The 18,371-nt window shown below is 43.3% G+C and overlaps 1 protein-coding gene across 7 annotated transcripts in view; it reads left to right on the forward strand.

Annotated features, from left to right (window-relative positions):
* Window positions 1–18,371, forward strand: part of fyco1a (FYVE and coiled-coil domain autophagy adaptor 1a) — a 272,403-nt gene that overhangs the window by 90,295 nt on the left and 163,737 nt on the right. For all 7 annotated transcript variants that reach the window (XM_085989186.1, XM_085989185.1, XM_085989184.1 and 4 more), the window contains one exon: window positions 11,784–11,931. In XM_085989186.1, the coding sequence (XP_085845312.1) occupies window positions 11,784–11,931 (148 nt within the window). The remainder of the gene's footprint in view (window positions 1–11,783; window positions 11,932–18,371) is intronic.

Consider the following 18,371-nt stretch of genomic DNA (forward strand, 5'->3'; position numbering starts at 1 on the left):
GGTTTAACTTGATTTCTCACTAAATACAAGTTCTAACCATATGCTTACTATAACCTCAGGCTAGGCTGATTTTGTTTGTCAGGCTTTAAACCATTCAGCATTACAGCTGGCAACTGTGTGTTACAAATGTGCTGATTGCTACCATAATTCTGAGATGAAAGGGCTGCTTTTAACTTGGCAGGAATTGGGGGCTAAAGTGGGTGGCAAACTGCTCAGCCCCCCTGAGTGTGATGCCCAGGAGATTTTAACTCCTGGGCCTCATTTGCATTTCCCTTACACAGTCCCGCCTGAAGTAGGTGGGAATGATGTCCCCGCAAGTAGATGGGGGTTAGACTCGGGGAACCCACGGAAATGTCCCTGGCAAGGTACATACGGATTCTTTTCAAGTGGGAAGCCTTCCTGTGTCTGAATTCAGGCAAGTAAAAATGGTAGGGGGCGGGAACGTGTTGGGAACGCGACGTGAATCCCCACCACCATCCCCAGCGGGAACTGTGCAGGCGGGGTGTGGGGTTAAAATTGGTCCTGAAGGCTCTATCTACCATGCTGTCAATCATAGAGGGACGCACCCGTTTTTCAGAGGATTCAGAATAACTGTCAATCTACCCCTGGGTTGAGGACCTTTCCTTTCATGTGTGACCAGAGGGTTTCGAAGAGGCTGTCTGGTTGTGCTACCCGCTGCACAAATTGAATAGTACAAGAAGTTGTCGCAATGGTCTCTAATAATAACATTGTTTGAGATTGTAAATAATGGCACCCTGGGATGATTAACTAATTAGCACCTTAGAACCCTTCTGTGTGGGCTGAAATGAACTTGCATTTTGAGGAGACCAATCCCAGACAACCATTTTGAGCTGATAGCTTCTGCTGACGAGATGCCTTATGATGACAAGATGTCCTTGGGTGTTAACCCCTTACATGTAGTACATGGTATAAGCTGCAAAAATCCAACTTGCCGCAACCATTTATCTTAATTATTTATCTTCCCCCCACCCCCCTCCCTCCAATGCAAATGGATATTGTATATAGCTCCAAAAAACTTCCAGGAAATGGTCCCTTTTAATTTACAGTGTTTTAGTCTTGCATGTGATCTTCCTATTTCCCAATTCTGCATTCCATGTTTTTTTTCTTCAGTAATCTTCCTTCCTGATAATATACTCAAGATTGTCGTAGACTCTAGAACCAGTGGACACAGGTTTAGGCTTGCAAGAGGGAAAATGCACAGACAATTTACGCGAAAGTGTGGTAACTGTGTGGAACAGAATGCCCAGGAGGTAGTGGAGGCAGATATTATGAAATGCTTTAAGGGAGAATTGGATAGATATTTGAATGACTGGGTTATTGAGAGGTATTAGACGTTCTGACTGTCTCGAAGGACGGAAAAGTCTTTTCCAGTCTTGTAATTTCCTTTGTTCCTATGTTCAGTGTTTCATTGTTGTCTTCTCAGTAAAAAATAAGATTCCCATTAAACTTACTGTTCTCCTTATGTTGTGGTTCTTTTACCCTTCAAGATTAATGTTTTCTTCAAGAACTGTCCTCTGGCCAAACTGATGCTATTCTAATCTGTGCTATTTTCCAAAACTGTAGTCTATTCATGATTCCAGTCCCACACCAATTGTGTGATTGACTCTTCACTGTCCTCTGAAGTGACCTAGAAAGCCACTGAGTTGTGTTAAACTGCTACAAAGAATTGGAAGAATAAAACCGGATGGACCATTCGGCTATGACCCAGGCATCGAATCAGGACACGACAAAAGCACTCCCAACCCAGCCGACCCTGCAAAGTCCTCCTCACTAACATCTGGGGGACTGGTGCCAAAGTTGGGAGAACTGTCCCATAGACTAGTTAAGCAACAGTCTGACATAAGTTTAATTCTCCGTATGACTATCAGCCAATGTCCCAGATCATCTTCCCTGGGTATGTCCTATCCCACTGGCAAGATGGACCCACCAGAGGTAGGGGCACAGTGCTATACAGTTAGGTAGGAGTGTCCTTAACATTGACTCCGGATCCCATGAAGTCTCTGGCTTCAGGTCAAGCATGGGCAAGGAAACCACCTACTGATTACCACCTGTACTCTCCCTCAGCTGATGAATCAGTACTCCTCCATGTTGAACACCACTTGGAGGAAGCACTGAGGATAGCAGGACAGTCTGAGTGGGGACTTCAGTGTCTATCATCAAGACTGGCTTGTAGCACCACAACTGACCGAGCTGGCCGAGTACTCCAGGACATAGCTGCCTGACTGGGCTTGCGTTAGGTGGTGAGAGAACCAACAGGAGGAAACAACCTACTTGACATTGTCCTCACCAATCTAGCTGTCATAGCTGCATCTGTCCATGATGGTATAGGTAGGAATGACCACTGTGAACTCCTTGAGGAGACCAAGTCCCTTCTTCACATTGAGAACATCCTCCATCATGTTGTGTGGCACTACCACAGTGCTAAGTGGGATAGATTAAGAACAGATCTAGAAGCTCAAAACTGGGCATCATTGAGGCCCCGTGGGCCATCAGCAGCGGCAGAATGTTATTCCACCACAATCGATGCCTCTATTTATAAAGCCAAGCATCCCGTATGATTTTTTAACGGTCTTAGCGACTTGTGTTGCCACCTTCAACGGTTTGTGTACAGGCCTCTCTGTTCCTGCACCCCCTTTAAAATTGTACCATTTAGTACAATTGCCTCTCCTCATTTTTGCTTCCAGAATGTATCACTTCACACTTCTCTGCATTAATTTTAATCTGCCAAGTGTCTGCACATTTCACCAGTCTGTTTATGTACCCTTGAAGTCTGCTACTGTCCTCTTCACTGTTTACTATATTTCTAAGTTTTGTGTCATTTGCAAACTTTTACATTATGCCCTCTAAACTCAAGTCCAGGTCATTAATATATATGAAAAAGAGCAGTGGTCCTAAAACCGGCCCCTAGGGGACACCACTGTACACTTCCATCTCGTCTGAAAATCAACCATTCATCACTACTCTCTGCTTTCTGCCTCTTAGCCAATTTTGTATCCCTGCTGCTACTGTCCCTTTAATCCCAAAGGTAACCGGTCTATTATATGGCACCTTATCAAATGCCTTTTGAAAGTCCATGTACACAGCATCAACTGCACTACCTTCATCAACCCTCTGTTATTTCATCGAAGAACTCAATTCAGCATTACTCCCCAAACTATCGCCTGCTATTGTCACATACCCAACTTCGCACTTGCATTCAAATCACCACAGAAATGGATACCAACACAAAGATTACATTTTCATAATTTTATATCATTTATTTATAGGTACGATGCATACAAATGACGTTCAATAATTTATACGCATTAGAAATTTCTTTTACAAACAATATAAATACATTCTACTGTACAATTTATATATTTCACTCATTTATTTTACTCATTTATTTTTTCCAAACTTCTACAATTATATAAAAACCCACTCGTATACAATTCTATCCCAATTTTCAATTGCTCACTTTTTTTTTAACAATTTCTATATAGCTCTGCAATGACACATTCCAAGTTTATACCGTCTAACCTTTAGCAAACAACATGGTATCTAACTTCCTGCGAGCAGCGCGACGGGCCATCTATTAGTAATATATTAAAAATCTTGCAACTGCATACATTTCCTGTGTCAACTTGGTGCACTATAAATTGTTATATCCACATTTACTGTGGTACTTATCTAGTAGGCAAGCTTATTAAAATTATGCCTGACGCAGTAGCACCTCAATTTTATGTCTCAGCTCCTCAGCCCGTACTGCAGGGAAACTCCTATGCTCCAACCCACAACTCAACTTCACTGCTTCTGAAATTGCTGCAAATCTTATTTAACTATAAATAATAACACAAAATCAAAGCATTATATCAAAATAAGGACAGAATGTATGATTTGAAAATGGAGACTGAATTATGCCTGTGTGCCCTGATCCTGCCTTCTAACCCTGCTTTGCCTGAAGATACACTTGGCCTTGACTTCCTTTATGCAATGCCACTGGAGATTAAAGAAGGTGTGATATGGATGCTCTGGCATAACCCTTCCTTGTGAAATTCCTCTTTGTGGAAGCAGATCTGTGCGGGCTGGAACACCTGCTTGCACCGTGGATGCACCCCTGACCCAATTCCAGACCTCAGGGTTCGATATATTGGTATATTGTGGGTGAGTGTCCATGCCATTTTCAGCACAACTCAGTGGCTTTGCAATCAATTGCAATGGAGAAACTGGCCATTTAAAATTTAAATGTCTTTAGAGTCCTTAACGATGCTGGATACCAGGGAAGTACAAAGATCCCTCATGCTCAGCATTGGTTAGGCACAGATGTATGATGCATTTCCCTCATTTGAATAACAGTATAATACACTCTCCCATTTGTGCACTCCCCTCCCTCCCCCAATATTTTACACATGCCTCCAAATTGCAGCCTAATACATGTTGCCTACCATATTTGAAAATATGCAGAGATAAAATTGAGTGCGCATGTAAAGTAACAGGAGTCCCTAATGGCTGGAATGGATCAGGCTAGGTTCTTCTGAGGCAGTCCGCCCTTTGTTTCCAGACTGCTGGATTCCTTTCTCAGTGCTGACACGTCCCACACATCGAACCAGGCTACATGATCTCTGTCTCTCCCCTCTTGCTACTATGCCTGGGGCCCCTCTTGTGTGCTACTAGACTCCAGGATCACTCCCCAGTTGACATAGCCTAGGATTTGCGTCAGTGTCAGACCCCAATATCCTCCCCAGCGCTGCTATATCCTGGGAGCCTCTGCCTCCATTGCTGTCCAATCCCTGTTACACCATGTACTTGACTTGCATTGGTTTCTAAGGTCTGTTTTTTTTTAATTGCATTTTGTTTGTGACGTGTGCTTTTTGTCAGTATCAATAAACAATACCATATTACTGTAGTGTGGAAGATTCCTAATAAGAATTTGGAAACTAAGGCTGCAAAACATAACTGCAGGCTCCAGAGTCCTGATTTTAGGTGATAGGAGGCCGCGAGCAAGCACCAAAGGCGCTTTTGACGCCAACAAGGTAAGTGGCGGGTAGGGGGTTTTGAGAGCGAAAGGGTGAGAATCTGGGACACGGAAAGCCACTCCTGCTCTTCTTGGCCACACAAGGAAAGCAAAAACATTAAACCTGTTCTGGCCCTGGATCCTCTCTTCTGTTATTTTCACCTGACTGGAGAACCTCAGTGGTTCCCCATTCAGGCCACAGTTAAAATTGCAGTCAGTGGCTGATGACAACATCATATCTAAAGAAGGACCACACCAACTTTAGGTGGGTGTCTTGCCGCTTACTCAGAAGAGAGAGCAGGCTAAAAAAGCCTGGGGGAATCTGAGAGGTGGCAGAGCAGAGCATCGTGGGAAAGGGGAGGAGTAGAAGCATTTGCCGTGGTCCACGTTGGTACCAACGACAGAGGAAAGAACAGGGAGGAAGTCCTACTATTAGGAGCTAGGCACTAAATTAAAAAGCAGGACCTTGTGGGTGGTAATTTCCAGATTACTACCCGAGCTACGTGCTAATTGTCATAGGGACAAACAGATCAGGAAGTGAATGTGTGGCGGAAAGAGGGATTCCATTTCATGGTACACTGGTACCAGTACTGGGACAGGAGGAGCTGTATTACTGGGTCGGGCTGCAGCTGAACTGGACTGGGACCAAGGTCCTAGCGGAAAGGATAAATAGGTCTGTGGAAAGGACTTTAAACTAATGTGAAACCTGTAAATTATGGACACCTTTTTACCCAGCATCCATAGCGGCAGAGAAACCTCTCTATCCCTGCGATAGAGCTGTGCAAGCAATCAATTCCAGTGATAGAGAGGTTTCTCTGCTGCAGTGCATGCTGGGCAAATAAATCTCCATTACACAAAAGCTGGTTTTTTTTCACCCGCTGCCGCCTCGCACTTACCTTTGTGTCCGGTGTTTTAAGTTGTAAACGGACTTCATGCATTGAAGGCGGTCCGTTCGTAATTTGTGAGTGTCCGTGGTTTATAGGGGCAGTTTGTATCTATTATAATGTAAGTTATTTGAGACTGTCAGCAATTGTCTGTTTTTTGGGGGTGTCTATTTGTACAGGTTTCACTGTAGTAATGGGGGTGGGAGGGTGAGGGGAGAGTTTGTGTAGAAATAATAGTAACCTAAAGATAAAAAAAGAAGGTACGAGAGCAAAGACGATGAATTTCCAGAATGTATTCGGGGCAGTTTTCTGGAACAATGGTCTAGAAATTATTTTGCTTCTGGTGTGAATTGGGCGCATGAAACTAGTCCTGTGCCTAAACGGGTAGGCCCGAGGTGCACCTGATATTGGGCCTTTGGCCTCAATTAAGTGAGACCGGCGAGCTGCAGACACCTGCTGGATGTCCCCATGTAGCTCGCCAGCAAAGAGGCTTTGAGTTTCGGGCTGCAGCATCGTAAGCAGCAGCCCTGAGGTAGGTCGTTAAAGGGGAAGGGGAAGCGATTAGGAGGGTGGCGACTGGGAAAGAGAGGGCAGTGGGAAGTGGGGTGACATCAGGACTGGGGCACGATCGGGACAGCTGTAGAGGCGGCAATCAGGAGGGGGGTTCGAGCGGTGACCGCCATCAGTCTGCGGTTTTAATGTGGGATCGGGAGGACCACTCCTGCTCCTCCCGGCTCAGGTTCAGATAACTATATTTTACAAACTTACTGTTTTTGGGGTGTGTAAAAAGAGAATATGAAAAAAAGCTTGCACGGGATATTGAAGCTAACAGTCAACTATTTTATAAATAGAAAGAGAAATAAAGTTGTAAAGGGGAATATGGGCCCATTAAAGACCAATGCCAGTGAGACTATAATGGACAATAAGGAAATGGCAGATTTGTTAAACATACTTTTGTGTAATTCTCCACAGTAGAGAAAGAGGCCAGAATACCAGCGGTACAAGGGAACCTAAAAATAAGTCAAAGTGATGAATTTATTGGATTAAATATAAGTATAACAATGGTAATGGAGTAAGTAATGGGACTTAAGATGGGCAAGTCTCCAGGACCTGCTGGTTTCCACCCTAGGGTATTAAAAGAAATAGTTGAAGAAATTGCAGCTGTGTCAGTCATCATTTTCTAAATCTTTCTAAATTCTGGAATTGTGCCTTTGATTAGAAAATTATAAATGTCCCTCTATGATTTAAGAAGAGTGGGAGGGAGAAATTACGGACCCATCAGATTAACATCAGTTGTGGGCTGTAACTGGATTCTATCATGATGGACAGTGTCACTGTGCATTTGGGACAAGTAAGAGCTGATCAAAGAGAGTGGAGATTTGTGAAGGGTAGGTCGTGTCTGACTATAATCTAGTTGAATTTTTTGATGAGATCACTAAAATGGCGGATAAGGGAATGTCTATGGATGTCGTCTAAATGGACATCCAGAAGGCTTTTGATAAGGTTCTGCATGAGATTATTAGCAAAAGTGAAAGCGCACAGAATTGGATGTAACCTTGTGACATGAGAGGTCGGAGATAGAAAGTAGAGATAAAGGGAACCTTCTCTCATTGCCGGGACGTGACAAGTAATGTTCCCCAGAAATCTGTACTGGGGCCTCCGCTTTTCACCATATATATCAATGACTTGGATGAAAGTATAGAGAGTTGTATATTCAAGTTTACAGATGCAACTAAGTTAGGAGGCACAGTAAGTTGTGTAGATGGGAGTAAGAAGTTACAAAGACTGATTTAAGTGAGTGGGCAAAACTGTAGCAGATGGAGTTCAATGTGGGGATGTGGGAGGTCACCCACTTTGGATCCAAGAAAGACTAATCAAAATATTTTCTTAATGGTGAGGAGCTAAGAACTGTGGAGGAGCATAGGGATTTGGATATCCATGTACACAAATCACTCAAAACTAGAGCACAGGCCCAAAAATTAATTAAAAAGACTAATGGAATGTTGACCTTCATCTCAAGGTGGCTGGAATGCAAAGGGCAAGAATATATGCTTCAGTTGTATAGAGCCTCGGCCATCTGAAGTACTGGGTTCAATTTTGGGCACCGCACCTCAGGAAGGATATATTGGCCATGGAGGGTGTACAGTGCTGATTCACCAGAATCATACCAGGGCTTAAAGTGTTAATTTATGAGGACAGGTTGCATAGACTAGGCTTGTATTCCCTTGAGTATAGAAGATTAAGGTGCGATCTAATTGAAATGATAAAGGGATTTAATAGGGTAGATACAGAGAAACTATTTCCACTAGTGCCCGGCGGTGACAATCAATGATGACTTCAATCTTCTCGAGTCCAGTTCTCGTTGTTACAGCTGTGTTACTGACCAAGTCAAACCATCTAATTACCAGCAGTCTCATCTGAAAGCGTGTATGAACTGCTTTCAGTCTCTTGATGTATTGTTTAAACAGCATCTATGTTTTAAGAACATAGGGCTAAAAAAATTCGGGCGCTAACTTTGCAGCGCCCCAGAAAAATTAGCACCCCCGCGCCGGAAATTGAGTGGTTGCACCCCAAGAGGGAAGCGGGGCGCTACTGGAAGCGCACTGCATCCCTCTGGGGCGCTGTGAGTCAATATTGCGGGCGCTGCGGCACGTCGCACCGTGGCATTGCAGGCCTTCCCCTTCTTAAAGGGGAGGGGCCTTGTGCAGCATGACCTGGGGCCCAGCTGGGCCCCCGGGGATCGGGAGTGCAGGCAAAAGAGCCCGGCACTCGAGAAGTGCCGGGCTCTTGGAGCGCAGCCGGCACTCCGCGGGGGGGAGGGGTTCAGGAGGCCGGGGACGGGAGCGCAGGCAGGTGCTGGCAGGCGGCCAGCAACAAAAATGGCCGCCCCGCACCGCGCCTTTAAATTGCGCCCCCCCGGCCGCAGGTACGCCCCCCTGACCCTGTCGGACATAGCGTCCGGTGGTAAGTCGGGGCGCTCCCGAAGTTCGTGGCCGGGACGTAAGCGGGTCGCTGCGCACACCAATGACGTCATCACCAGCGGCGCAGCGCTACTGGTTAGCGCCACCACTAACCTCCCGCTGAATTTTGCGGGAGGCGTGGGCAGTGCCGCACCCGGGCGCTAGCTGCGTTGCGTCCCGTTAGCGCCCTCTTAAGGCGCTAATGGGAGGCGCAACCAACTGAATTTTCCCCCCATAAGAACATAAGAAATAGGAGCAGGAATAGGCCACTTGGCCCCTCGAGCCTGCTCTGCCATTCAATAAAGATCATGGCTGATCTTGGGCTCAAAGCTACTTCCCCGCCCGCTCCCCATAACCCTTTTTTATTTTTCCTGCCAAAGTGAATAACCTCGCACTTTCCCACATTATACTCCATCTGCCAAATGTTTGCCCACTCACTTAGCCTGACTATATCCCTTTGCAGGTTCTTTGAGTCCTCTGCACAACTTGCTTCCCACCCATCTTTGTATCATCCGCAAACTTGGCTACATTACACTCGGTCCCTTCATACAAGTTATTAATGTAAAATTGTAAATAGTTGAGGCCCGAGCACCGATCCCTGTGGCACCCCACTAGTCACCCTTTTGTCAACCGGAAAATAACCCATTTATCCCGACTCTCTGCTTTCTGTTAGTTAGCCAATTCTCTATCCATGCTAATATATTACCCGTGAGCTCTTATCTTATGCAGTAACCTTTTATGTGGCACCTTATCGAATGCCTTCTGGAAATCCAAAAACACCACATCCACTGGTTCACCTTTGTCCACCCTGCTCATTACCGCCTCAAAGAACTCCAGCAAATGGAGATGTTAGGCTAACTGGTCTATAGTTTCCTGCTTTCTGTCTCCCTCCTTTCTTAAATAGGGGTGTTGTATTTGCGGTTTTCCAATCCACTGGGACCTCTCCAGAGTCCAGGGAATTTTGGTATATTGCAACCAATGCATCCACTATCTCTGCAGCCACTTCTTTTAAGACCCTGGGATGCAGGCCATCTGGTCCAGGGGACTTGTCATCTTTTAGTCCCATTATTTTACCAAGTACTATTTCCTTAGTGATAGTGATTGTCTTTAGTTCCCCCCTCCCTGTGGCCCCTTGATTATCCATTATTGGGATGTTGTTAGTGACTTCTACCATGAAGACAGATACAAAATATTTGTTGAGTCTCTGCCATTTCCCCGTTTCCCCATTATTAATTCCCCAGTCTCATCCTCTAAGGGACCAACATTTACTTTAGCTACCCTCTTCCTTTTTGTATACCTGTAGAAGCTCTTACTATCTGTTTTAATGTTTCTTGCCAGTTTACTCTCATAATTCATCTCTCTTATTTTTTTAGTCATCCTTTGCTAGTTTTTAAAAATTTCCCAATCCTCTGGTCTCCCACCAATCTTGGCAACATTCACAGATCACAGAAACCTCACAGTGCAGATAGAGGCCATTTCGGCCCATCGAGCCTGCACCGACACATATCCCACCCTATCCCTGTAACCCCACGTATTTAATCCCCCTAACACTAAGGGTCAATTTTTTTATCATAGCCAATCAACCTAACCCGCACATCTTTGGACTTGTATGCTTTCATTTTCAATTTGATATCATCCTTTACTTCCTTAGTTAGCCACGGATGGTGCTCCCTTCTCTTAAAATCTTTCTTTCTCACTGGAATATATTTTTGTTGAGAGTTATGAAATATCTCCTTAAATGTCCGCCACTGCATTTCAACTGTCTTACCCTTTTATTTTTCCAGTCCACTTTAGCCAGTTCTGCCCTCATGCCATTGTAATTGCCTTTGTTTAAGATTAGGACACTGGTTTGAGATACAACTTTCTCACCCTCCAACTGAATTTGAAATTCAACCATGCTATGATCACTTTCCTAGAGGATCCTTTACTATGAGATCATTTATTAATTCTGTCTCATTACACAATACCAGATCCAAGATAGCCTGCTCCCTGGTCGGTTCCATCACATACTGTTCTAGGAAATCATCCCGGATGCACTCTGAACTCCTCCTCAAGGCTACCATGGCCAATTTGATTTGTCCAATCAATATGGAGATTAAAATCACCCATGATTATTACCGTACCTTTTTTACAAGCCTCTATTATTTGTTGATTTATACTATTTTTAGATTCATACAAAAGTATTGAAAGGATGCAGGTCTAATAGATCTGTGCTTTCGATGGGATTTTCACCTTTTGACTCCAGGCTCTTCATTGCTGAAGTTGCTAAGCCAATTCACCTTGGTATGACTGGCTCAATATGCCCACCTGATGACAGTTTGCTACCTAGGTAAAGTCGTCCATTTCCTCCACGTTTTGTCCATCAACTTGTATGTTTTGTATCGCAGTGTTTCTGCCGGCAGGTAGAATTAAAATTGCCCCTTATGTGTAGGGAATAAATTGCGTAGAATTTTTCTTCAGAAGCTTATTAAAGTGGGGGCAAAGTGCATAATACAGGAAACTCTTTTTTATCCAGCACCGACGGGACCGGCGTGGTGCCGGTTTATCAAAAAGTCCGGATTACAGCGAGGTATAGTAAAAGGTACGAGAGCCCCATACACAGCAACAGATCCAGGCTTCCCTGTTGCTTAGCAACAGGTGCAGGAACCCCGGTTACACAGCCACAGATCCAGGAACGGCCACTAATATGAAGTAAAACTTACCTGAACCTACTCCTGAATTTTGCCGGTTAACAGAGATGTCCGGTTATTTAGGTGCCGGTAAATCGAGAGTTTCCTGTAGTCTTGTAAAGGACTGGGTTTGATGGGCTGATTTTTAATTTTTCTTATCTCATATTTTCTTACGTTCTTAACGTTCTGTGACAGTGCTGTGTTTCACCTGTTCCATTTGTAAATCGATGGACAATCCCAATTTTGGATCTTACAGAAAGTTCCACCAAACCAGACGATGCAGTTTTTGACATCATCACAGATGAAGAGCTCAATGAAATTGAAGATAATGATTGTTCTTTGGAATTTGGAAATCAGTTTCCCTCTACCCAGTCAGGGTCAACCTTTCAGAACGTTCCATCTCTGTAAGTAAATGCTGTGTGGTAAAACTATTGCTTTCAGGTAAAACAACATTGTTGTACTATCTTGTGACATAATGTTGCATGAATACTTATCAAAAACACCATAAAGTGAGAAAGTTGTTGTGTCATAGTGGTACATGTGTCCTGGACTATTTCCCTAACCACATTCGGAAGCTTGTATTGGCATTAATTGCATTTGTTAGGAACAATATAAGGTGGTTCAAAATAGCCGTAGCAAAATTACAAACCTTTGGCAGGAAAATATAACCCTTTGTGTGAAAAAAGAAAAATAATGGAGCCTTGGATATAAGGTAAGCGTAAAATGTTAAACTAAAATAATGCAAGTTTTGAATATAAAATAATTCCTTCTGAATGGGGCAGAAACTGTAAAACAGACATTATGCAACAGAACAAGAATTGTGTAACTGTCTAAATGCCAGGTGGTTACTTTTTGCATACTGAATTAAGTGGAAAGTTTGACGGGGACTGATCCATGAAAAGATACTTATTTGTTGTGTTTTCATGTATACTCAATGTAATACACTCTCACGGAGAATATGTAATGAGGAGTCATGTGCAATAACTCACAAGTGAAGTAGTGAATGAGTTGTGGACAGCGCTACAAATCGTATATAGATTCTAGGTAGATATTCAGTCCCGGTGGAGTGCCAATGGGACTAGACTGATGCAGGCACAGCACTCACCAAAAAAACATTTAGCTAACCTCTAGCTAATTTCTGGGATCAAATCAGTTAAATAACTATTTGAAACACCACACGAAGCCAGCGCCTTAAGTAGTCTAATTGGGGGACCGGATATCTATTGTGTGCAGGGTTGTAACATCAGATTTAAAAGGATGTGACTGCTTAACGTGTCTGCATCTAGAGACAAATATTCTATTAGACTTTATAAAATCTCAATGAATTTAAACAGTTCTCACAATCTTTGCAAAGGCTCTGTTTGTATGGGTAATAATGGAAGAAGGATGAAGTGGTGGGCAAAAATGAGGTGCATTAAACTCGGTGGAGACATGAAATGGAGCCTGGGGGCATGTGGTGGAGCAGCACACTATCTGACACCCTTTTTGATGGCTAGTAAAATGAAAGTTCTGCTTCATGAGGTGGCTGCAGGGAGGGTTGCCTTGTTTGGCACTTCAGCAGACCTTTCTCGGGAGGTGGTGGCCAGCTATGTATTTACAGATATTGACTCAGCTGCTGTGTATTTTCAAGCATTTTCTGTTTTTATTTTATCGCTGTCTATAGTACCTGTGGGAGAATTGACAACTTGAAGGAATCTGCCAAGGCAAGATTACCCAAGAATCCCATGCTAAAGCAAAATACTGCTGATGCTGGAAATACACAGCAGGTCAGGCAGCAAAGATGACTCTGCTATTCCCATTTACACCTCTTCTAGACCCATCTTTTGTTTCTTTACTTGTCCCAATACCATCTCCTTTTGCTTTGTACAATCTTACCTTTTGTCATTTAAACACCTTCCACCCTATCACATACCTTCCCTTTTGTTCTTTCCTCCCATCCCCCCTTTCCCTGTCTGGTAGTACATTTTGATTATTAGTAATAAAAAAACAAGTAATAATTATACTTTTGAATGGGGAAGGCTGGAAGAACACAGTGATCTGTGGGTTCAGGTTCACAAGACCTGAAAAGTGACACCTCAAGTAGATTAAGCCATAAAATATGCTAATGGAATACTGGGTTTTATATCAATGGGTATAGGATATAAAAGTTGAGATGTAATGGCAAATCTATATAAAAGCTCAGTGAGACCACGGTTGGAGTACTTTGTGCAGTTTTAGGCTCCATACAATAGAAAGAATGTTGAGGATACAGGGCAGATTCAGTGAGTCCTCTTGCGTCATCAGGACACAATCGACGGGCTGGGGGCACCTGGTAGCGGTAGTGTTATGAACATCAGGAGGGGGATCAGTAATGGTAGGTAACGGTCCGCGGTATCTATGTGGAGCCAGGAACAGTACTCCTGGCTCCACATTCAGGAAAGTAAAATTCTTTTTACTGAACTTTTTGTGGCAACTTCCAATGGCACCTTTTAAGACTGATTTGGCTGCTTTAGCCCAGAGAAAACAGACCACATGAACAACTCATACTGTGGTCAGGCACGATCAATATGGGTAAGGGGCCTGAGACCAGTGTTAGGCCATGGATTTTCAAACGTGCGCCCTGGACGATTCTGGGGCGCCCTATCTAATTCGGTGCTCTCCCAGAGTGGATTGAGCACACGCATACACTGTTTGCCATATTGGACCCTTCGGCACTGCACAATCCTGATGCTAAAGGGTTATGTGCAGCACATTAAATTGCAGCAAAATTTGTTCTGCCAAAATAAATAATTTTTATGTCTACAATGCATAGTATAAATGAGCTGCATAATCACAGCTTTCACTTGTCCCAAGCTACATCTGTAGTTCTGGAGCTGAATAACTACAGGCAGATGGGACATGTGCTGTGCGAACCCCAGCCTGTATTTTTAATAGCTCACTGCACTCTGGAATGGTTCCCGTAGACTGGAAGGAGGCTAATGTAATCTCCATCTTTTATAAAAAAAAAAAAAGTGGCAACACGGACTCTGATAACTATAGGCCCATTAGTTTGACATCAATAATAGGTAAGATGCTTGAGGGAATCATTAGGGATGCAATATATGAATGCTTGGATAGAGAGGGACATATTGGGGACACCCAACATGGCTTCATAAAAAGGAAGTCATGTCTTACAAATCTAATTGTATTTTTTGAAGAAGTTACTAAGTTGGTGGATGAGGGATGTCCAGTTAGACATTGTCTACTTTGACTGCCAAAAAGCTCTTGATAAAGTACTGCACAAGAGGCTTCTCTATAAGATCGAACCCTCTGGTATTAGTGGTAATATATTGAGCTGGATTGAGAACTGGCTGGCAGGACGTAGGCAGAAAGTAGTTATAGATGGATTTGAATCTGTTTGGAGACCGGTCACCAGTGGTGTCCTGCAGGGATTGGTGTTGGGACCATTGCTCTTTACTATTTTTATTAATGCTCTGAATGTGGGTGTTTGGGGCACGAGCTGCAAATTTGCAGATGATACTAAGATCTGTGCGAGTGTTAGGACTGTAGACAATGCTTGTCTGCTTCAGGTGGATCTTAATGTGTTGGGGGATTGGGCTCATGACTGGCAAATGATGTTTAATTTGGATAAGTGCAGTGTTATGCATGTGGAACAGGGCAAATGCTCAACATTCATACACCTTCAGGGAAAAGCATTAGAGAAGGTGGAGATAGAAAGAGACTTGGGCACTCTAGTGCTTACATCTCTAAAGGCACAGGAGCAATGCCATGAAGCGATAGCTAGAGCAAATAGGGTGTTGGGGTGAATCCACAGGACAGTTGAGTACAAAACGAGGCATACAGTTTTGTCCTTGTACAAGACCTTGATCAGGCTGCACTTAGAATACTGTGTCCAGGTTTCGTCTCCTCATTGAGGCTTTAGAAAGGATGCAGAGGAGAGCCACTGGACTAATTCCCAGTTTAAAGCATCTGAGTTATCAAGATAGGCTAAAAGAGTTGGGACTCTACACTTTAGAGAAATGTAGACTATGGGGGGATCTGATTGAGGTTTATAAGATAATGAAGGGAATAGATTGCATTCCAGTTGGCAGTTTGTTCCAATTAAATAGGCTAGGGAGACCAGGGGACACAAATTTAAGTTGTATAAGGCCAGATCAAGGTTCGATGTCAGGAGGTGGTTCTTTTTCCAGAGAATAGTGGACCTCTGAAACAGGCTGTGGTGGATGCTGATTCGCTGAATTCCTTCAAGTAAGAGCTGTTTCTGGCTGGGGCAGAGATCACCTCCTAAAGAAGGTAGGAACTGCAGGGAATTCAGGGCCAGTGATGATCTGGACTAGTTTTGATTGCCTAGATGGGTCGGAGAGGAATTTTTTTCCAAATTGGCCTGTGTTTTTATTTGGTTTTTCGCCTCTCCCAGGAGATTACATGGTTTCGGGTGGGGTTGGGAGTATATATTGCGATTCACAAAGGTATCGCAATTGTGTGGGACAGGCTCGATGGACCAAAGGGGCTTTCTTTACCTGTCATTGTTCGTATGTTCGTAACCAGTCATTAATGATTGGCCTAGTTTGTGTACGTATTGCAGCTAGGAAGAGTCATCTGTAACTTTTGAAGAAAACAGTATTTTAGGAAGTAGCAAGGTTTACAGGGAACAGGGGTGAAATTGGTCTTTGGCGACAGCGATAGCGAATTGGCAGCCCGTTTTACAACTTGCAAAATTTTCCTTTCCATTTGAAAGACCAATTTCACTCCCAATGAGTTCCAACCTGCGTGTAAAACCCTCAACCAGGGAGTAACGTTTCAAGTGAGGAGTCATATTCCATGGGGAGTATTGCTGTGTTCCTTGCCTGGGATCAAGAGTGTGCTTATCTGTAACAATATGGAAAGTTTACCTTTATATTTACATCAGTGTATTTTATATTTGTGAGAAACTGCTTGCAAATGTCATGTAATACTTGTCATGCACAGTCCTGCAAAAAAGCATCTCGGGGCAGTAACATTGTACCAGAACTGCATGGTGTGCCGTTAGTTTACCAATGGTGTGCAGTCATTTCTGTTAACGCAGTGATAACCTCATGGACTTTTTAAAAATTGATTCTCGGGATGTGGGCATTTATGCCACCCCTAGTTGTTCTTGAGAAGGTGATTGAGGCTGAATGAGGAGGTCAAATTTCTAGCTGCAAAATGAGTGCTGTTTCCGAGAAATAGTTCAAATAGTTTGTGGTTAAAGAGCGGAAGTGCTGTCTGGCGATTGTTGCAAAACTTTGTGAGGTTTGGTTCCTCTTATTGTTTGAGAAATATAGGCCCTTAAAATCCATGGGAAATCTATGTGGCCTGTATTGTCTCCTCAAATGCTGCCTCACTCACCTGCACCATTCCTCCCTCTTCTCTATTAAAATTGCATACAAAGCATTGCCTGTAAGGAATCCCATACCTCGACCTCAGAACCTCTTACTGTGGGTTGGGGCAAAAAAATTCCCAGTGATCTCAGAGGCAAGCCCAGCTCAATCCAGGTGCAAGACAAAAAAAAGACACTAATGCCAGCAATCCCACTTGAAAGTTTCTTCAAAGGAAAACACTTCCCCCAGTATCAGCCGATGCTGGCAACAGGTATGTCTCATTTATTTCATTCTAACTTATTCCTGGTGCAATGGGAGTACAAGCCATGTTATTTGGGAACTCCGATGCTGTGTATGCTCATTAAAACTTATGGTAATGCACTTCTAGCAGCATCGGCGAGTGCACGCATGGAAAGACCCAGATAATGTAGCAAATTATAAGGTGGAAACCTGGTGGAAACTAGTCCGGCCCCAGAATCAACCTATGAAAGTGCACTCCTGTTAAGGCAGAATCTCACCATAAATTACATTTAAGTTCGGGGCCATAAACTACTGCAGGTTATTCTTGCTCTTGAGATAGTGCTATATATTGAATCAAGTAATCAAAGCCATTAGAAAACTGAACTGTAAGTACCATGTGCACCATTTCAGTCAGTTACATAATACGGTTGGTTGTCTTTACATGTGTAATTAAGAAGACATTTCATGTAGTTATTATCACAATAAATAGTGTAGCCACCACTTTAAGTACTAAGTGCATGAAGTTTCTGCTATCGATGATTGTAGCAAAAAAGCCAGTGAGAGTAAAAAATGGGAAAAGTTTTTTAAAAATTAATATTATGAAAAGTACACATTCCGGGGACCAACCATTCCTGGGTTGGAACCATAAAGTCTCATGGTCTTGTACTGTGAGCATCTCCTTTGGCCTGTTTGATGCTAGCAGCCCAAAATACTCTGAAAGAAGTCTGAAAAATCCTGTTTGCATGGAAATGACATAGACTTGCATAGAATTTACAGCACAACAAGTCTGAGTCAGTGTTTATGCTCCACATGAGCTTCCTTCCGCCCTACTTCATCTAACTCTATCTGCACTAACCACAAAAACATCATATATAATGCGGGGGAGGCGGGGGAGTGAGGGCAAATGTCTTCTAGTCCTGCATATATTGCCCAAGATAAGTAGCTTGTTTACTTCCATCTAATCTGTACCTTTCATTACTTTGAAGGCCTATATTGTGCCTCCCTTCAGTCTATTTTTCTCAATGAAAATAATTTTAGTCACTTAGATCTTTCTTCATAACTTAGTCCACTAAAGCCTGGAATTATCCTGCTCTGTTCTCTGAACCATTTCTAATGCATCTAAATACTTGGAGTGGGGTATGGTGACCAAAATTACACCTATACTTTCTCACTATTGACCTGTACAGTTTCAATGTAAGTTGTTCTGAGTTGTAGTCCTATTCTGTTCAGATTTGCCATATTAATAAAGGCCACACACTGACCTTTTTCTCAGACAAATGTTTTTC

Source organism: Somniosus microcephalus, chromosome 5 (genome assembly GCF_052327205.1).
Source record: "Somniosus microcephalus isolate GS21.2 chromosome 5, FLI_Smic_1.0, whole genome shotgun sequence".
NCBI lineage: Eukaryota > Metazoa > Chordata > Chondrichthyes > Squaliformes > Somniosidae > Somniosus > Somniosus microcephalus.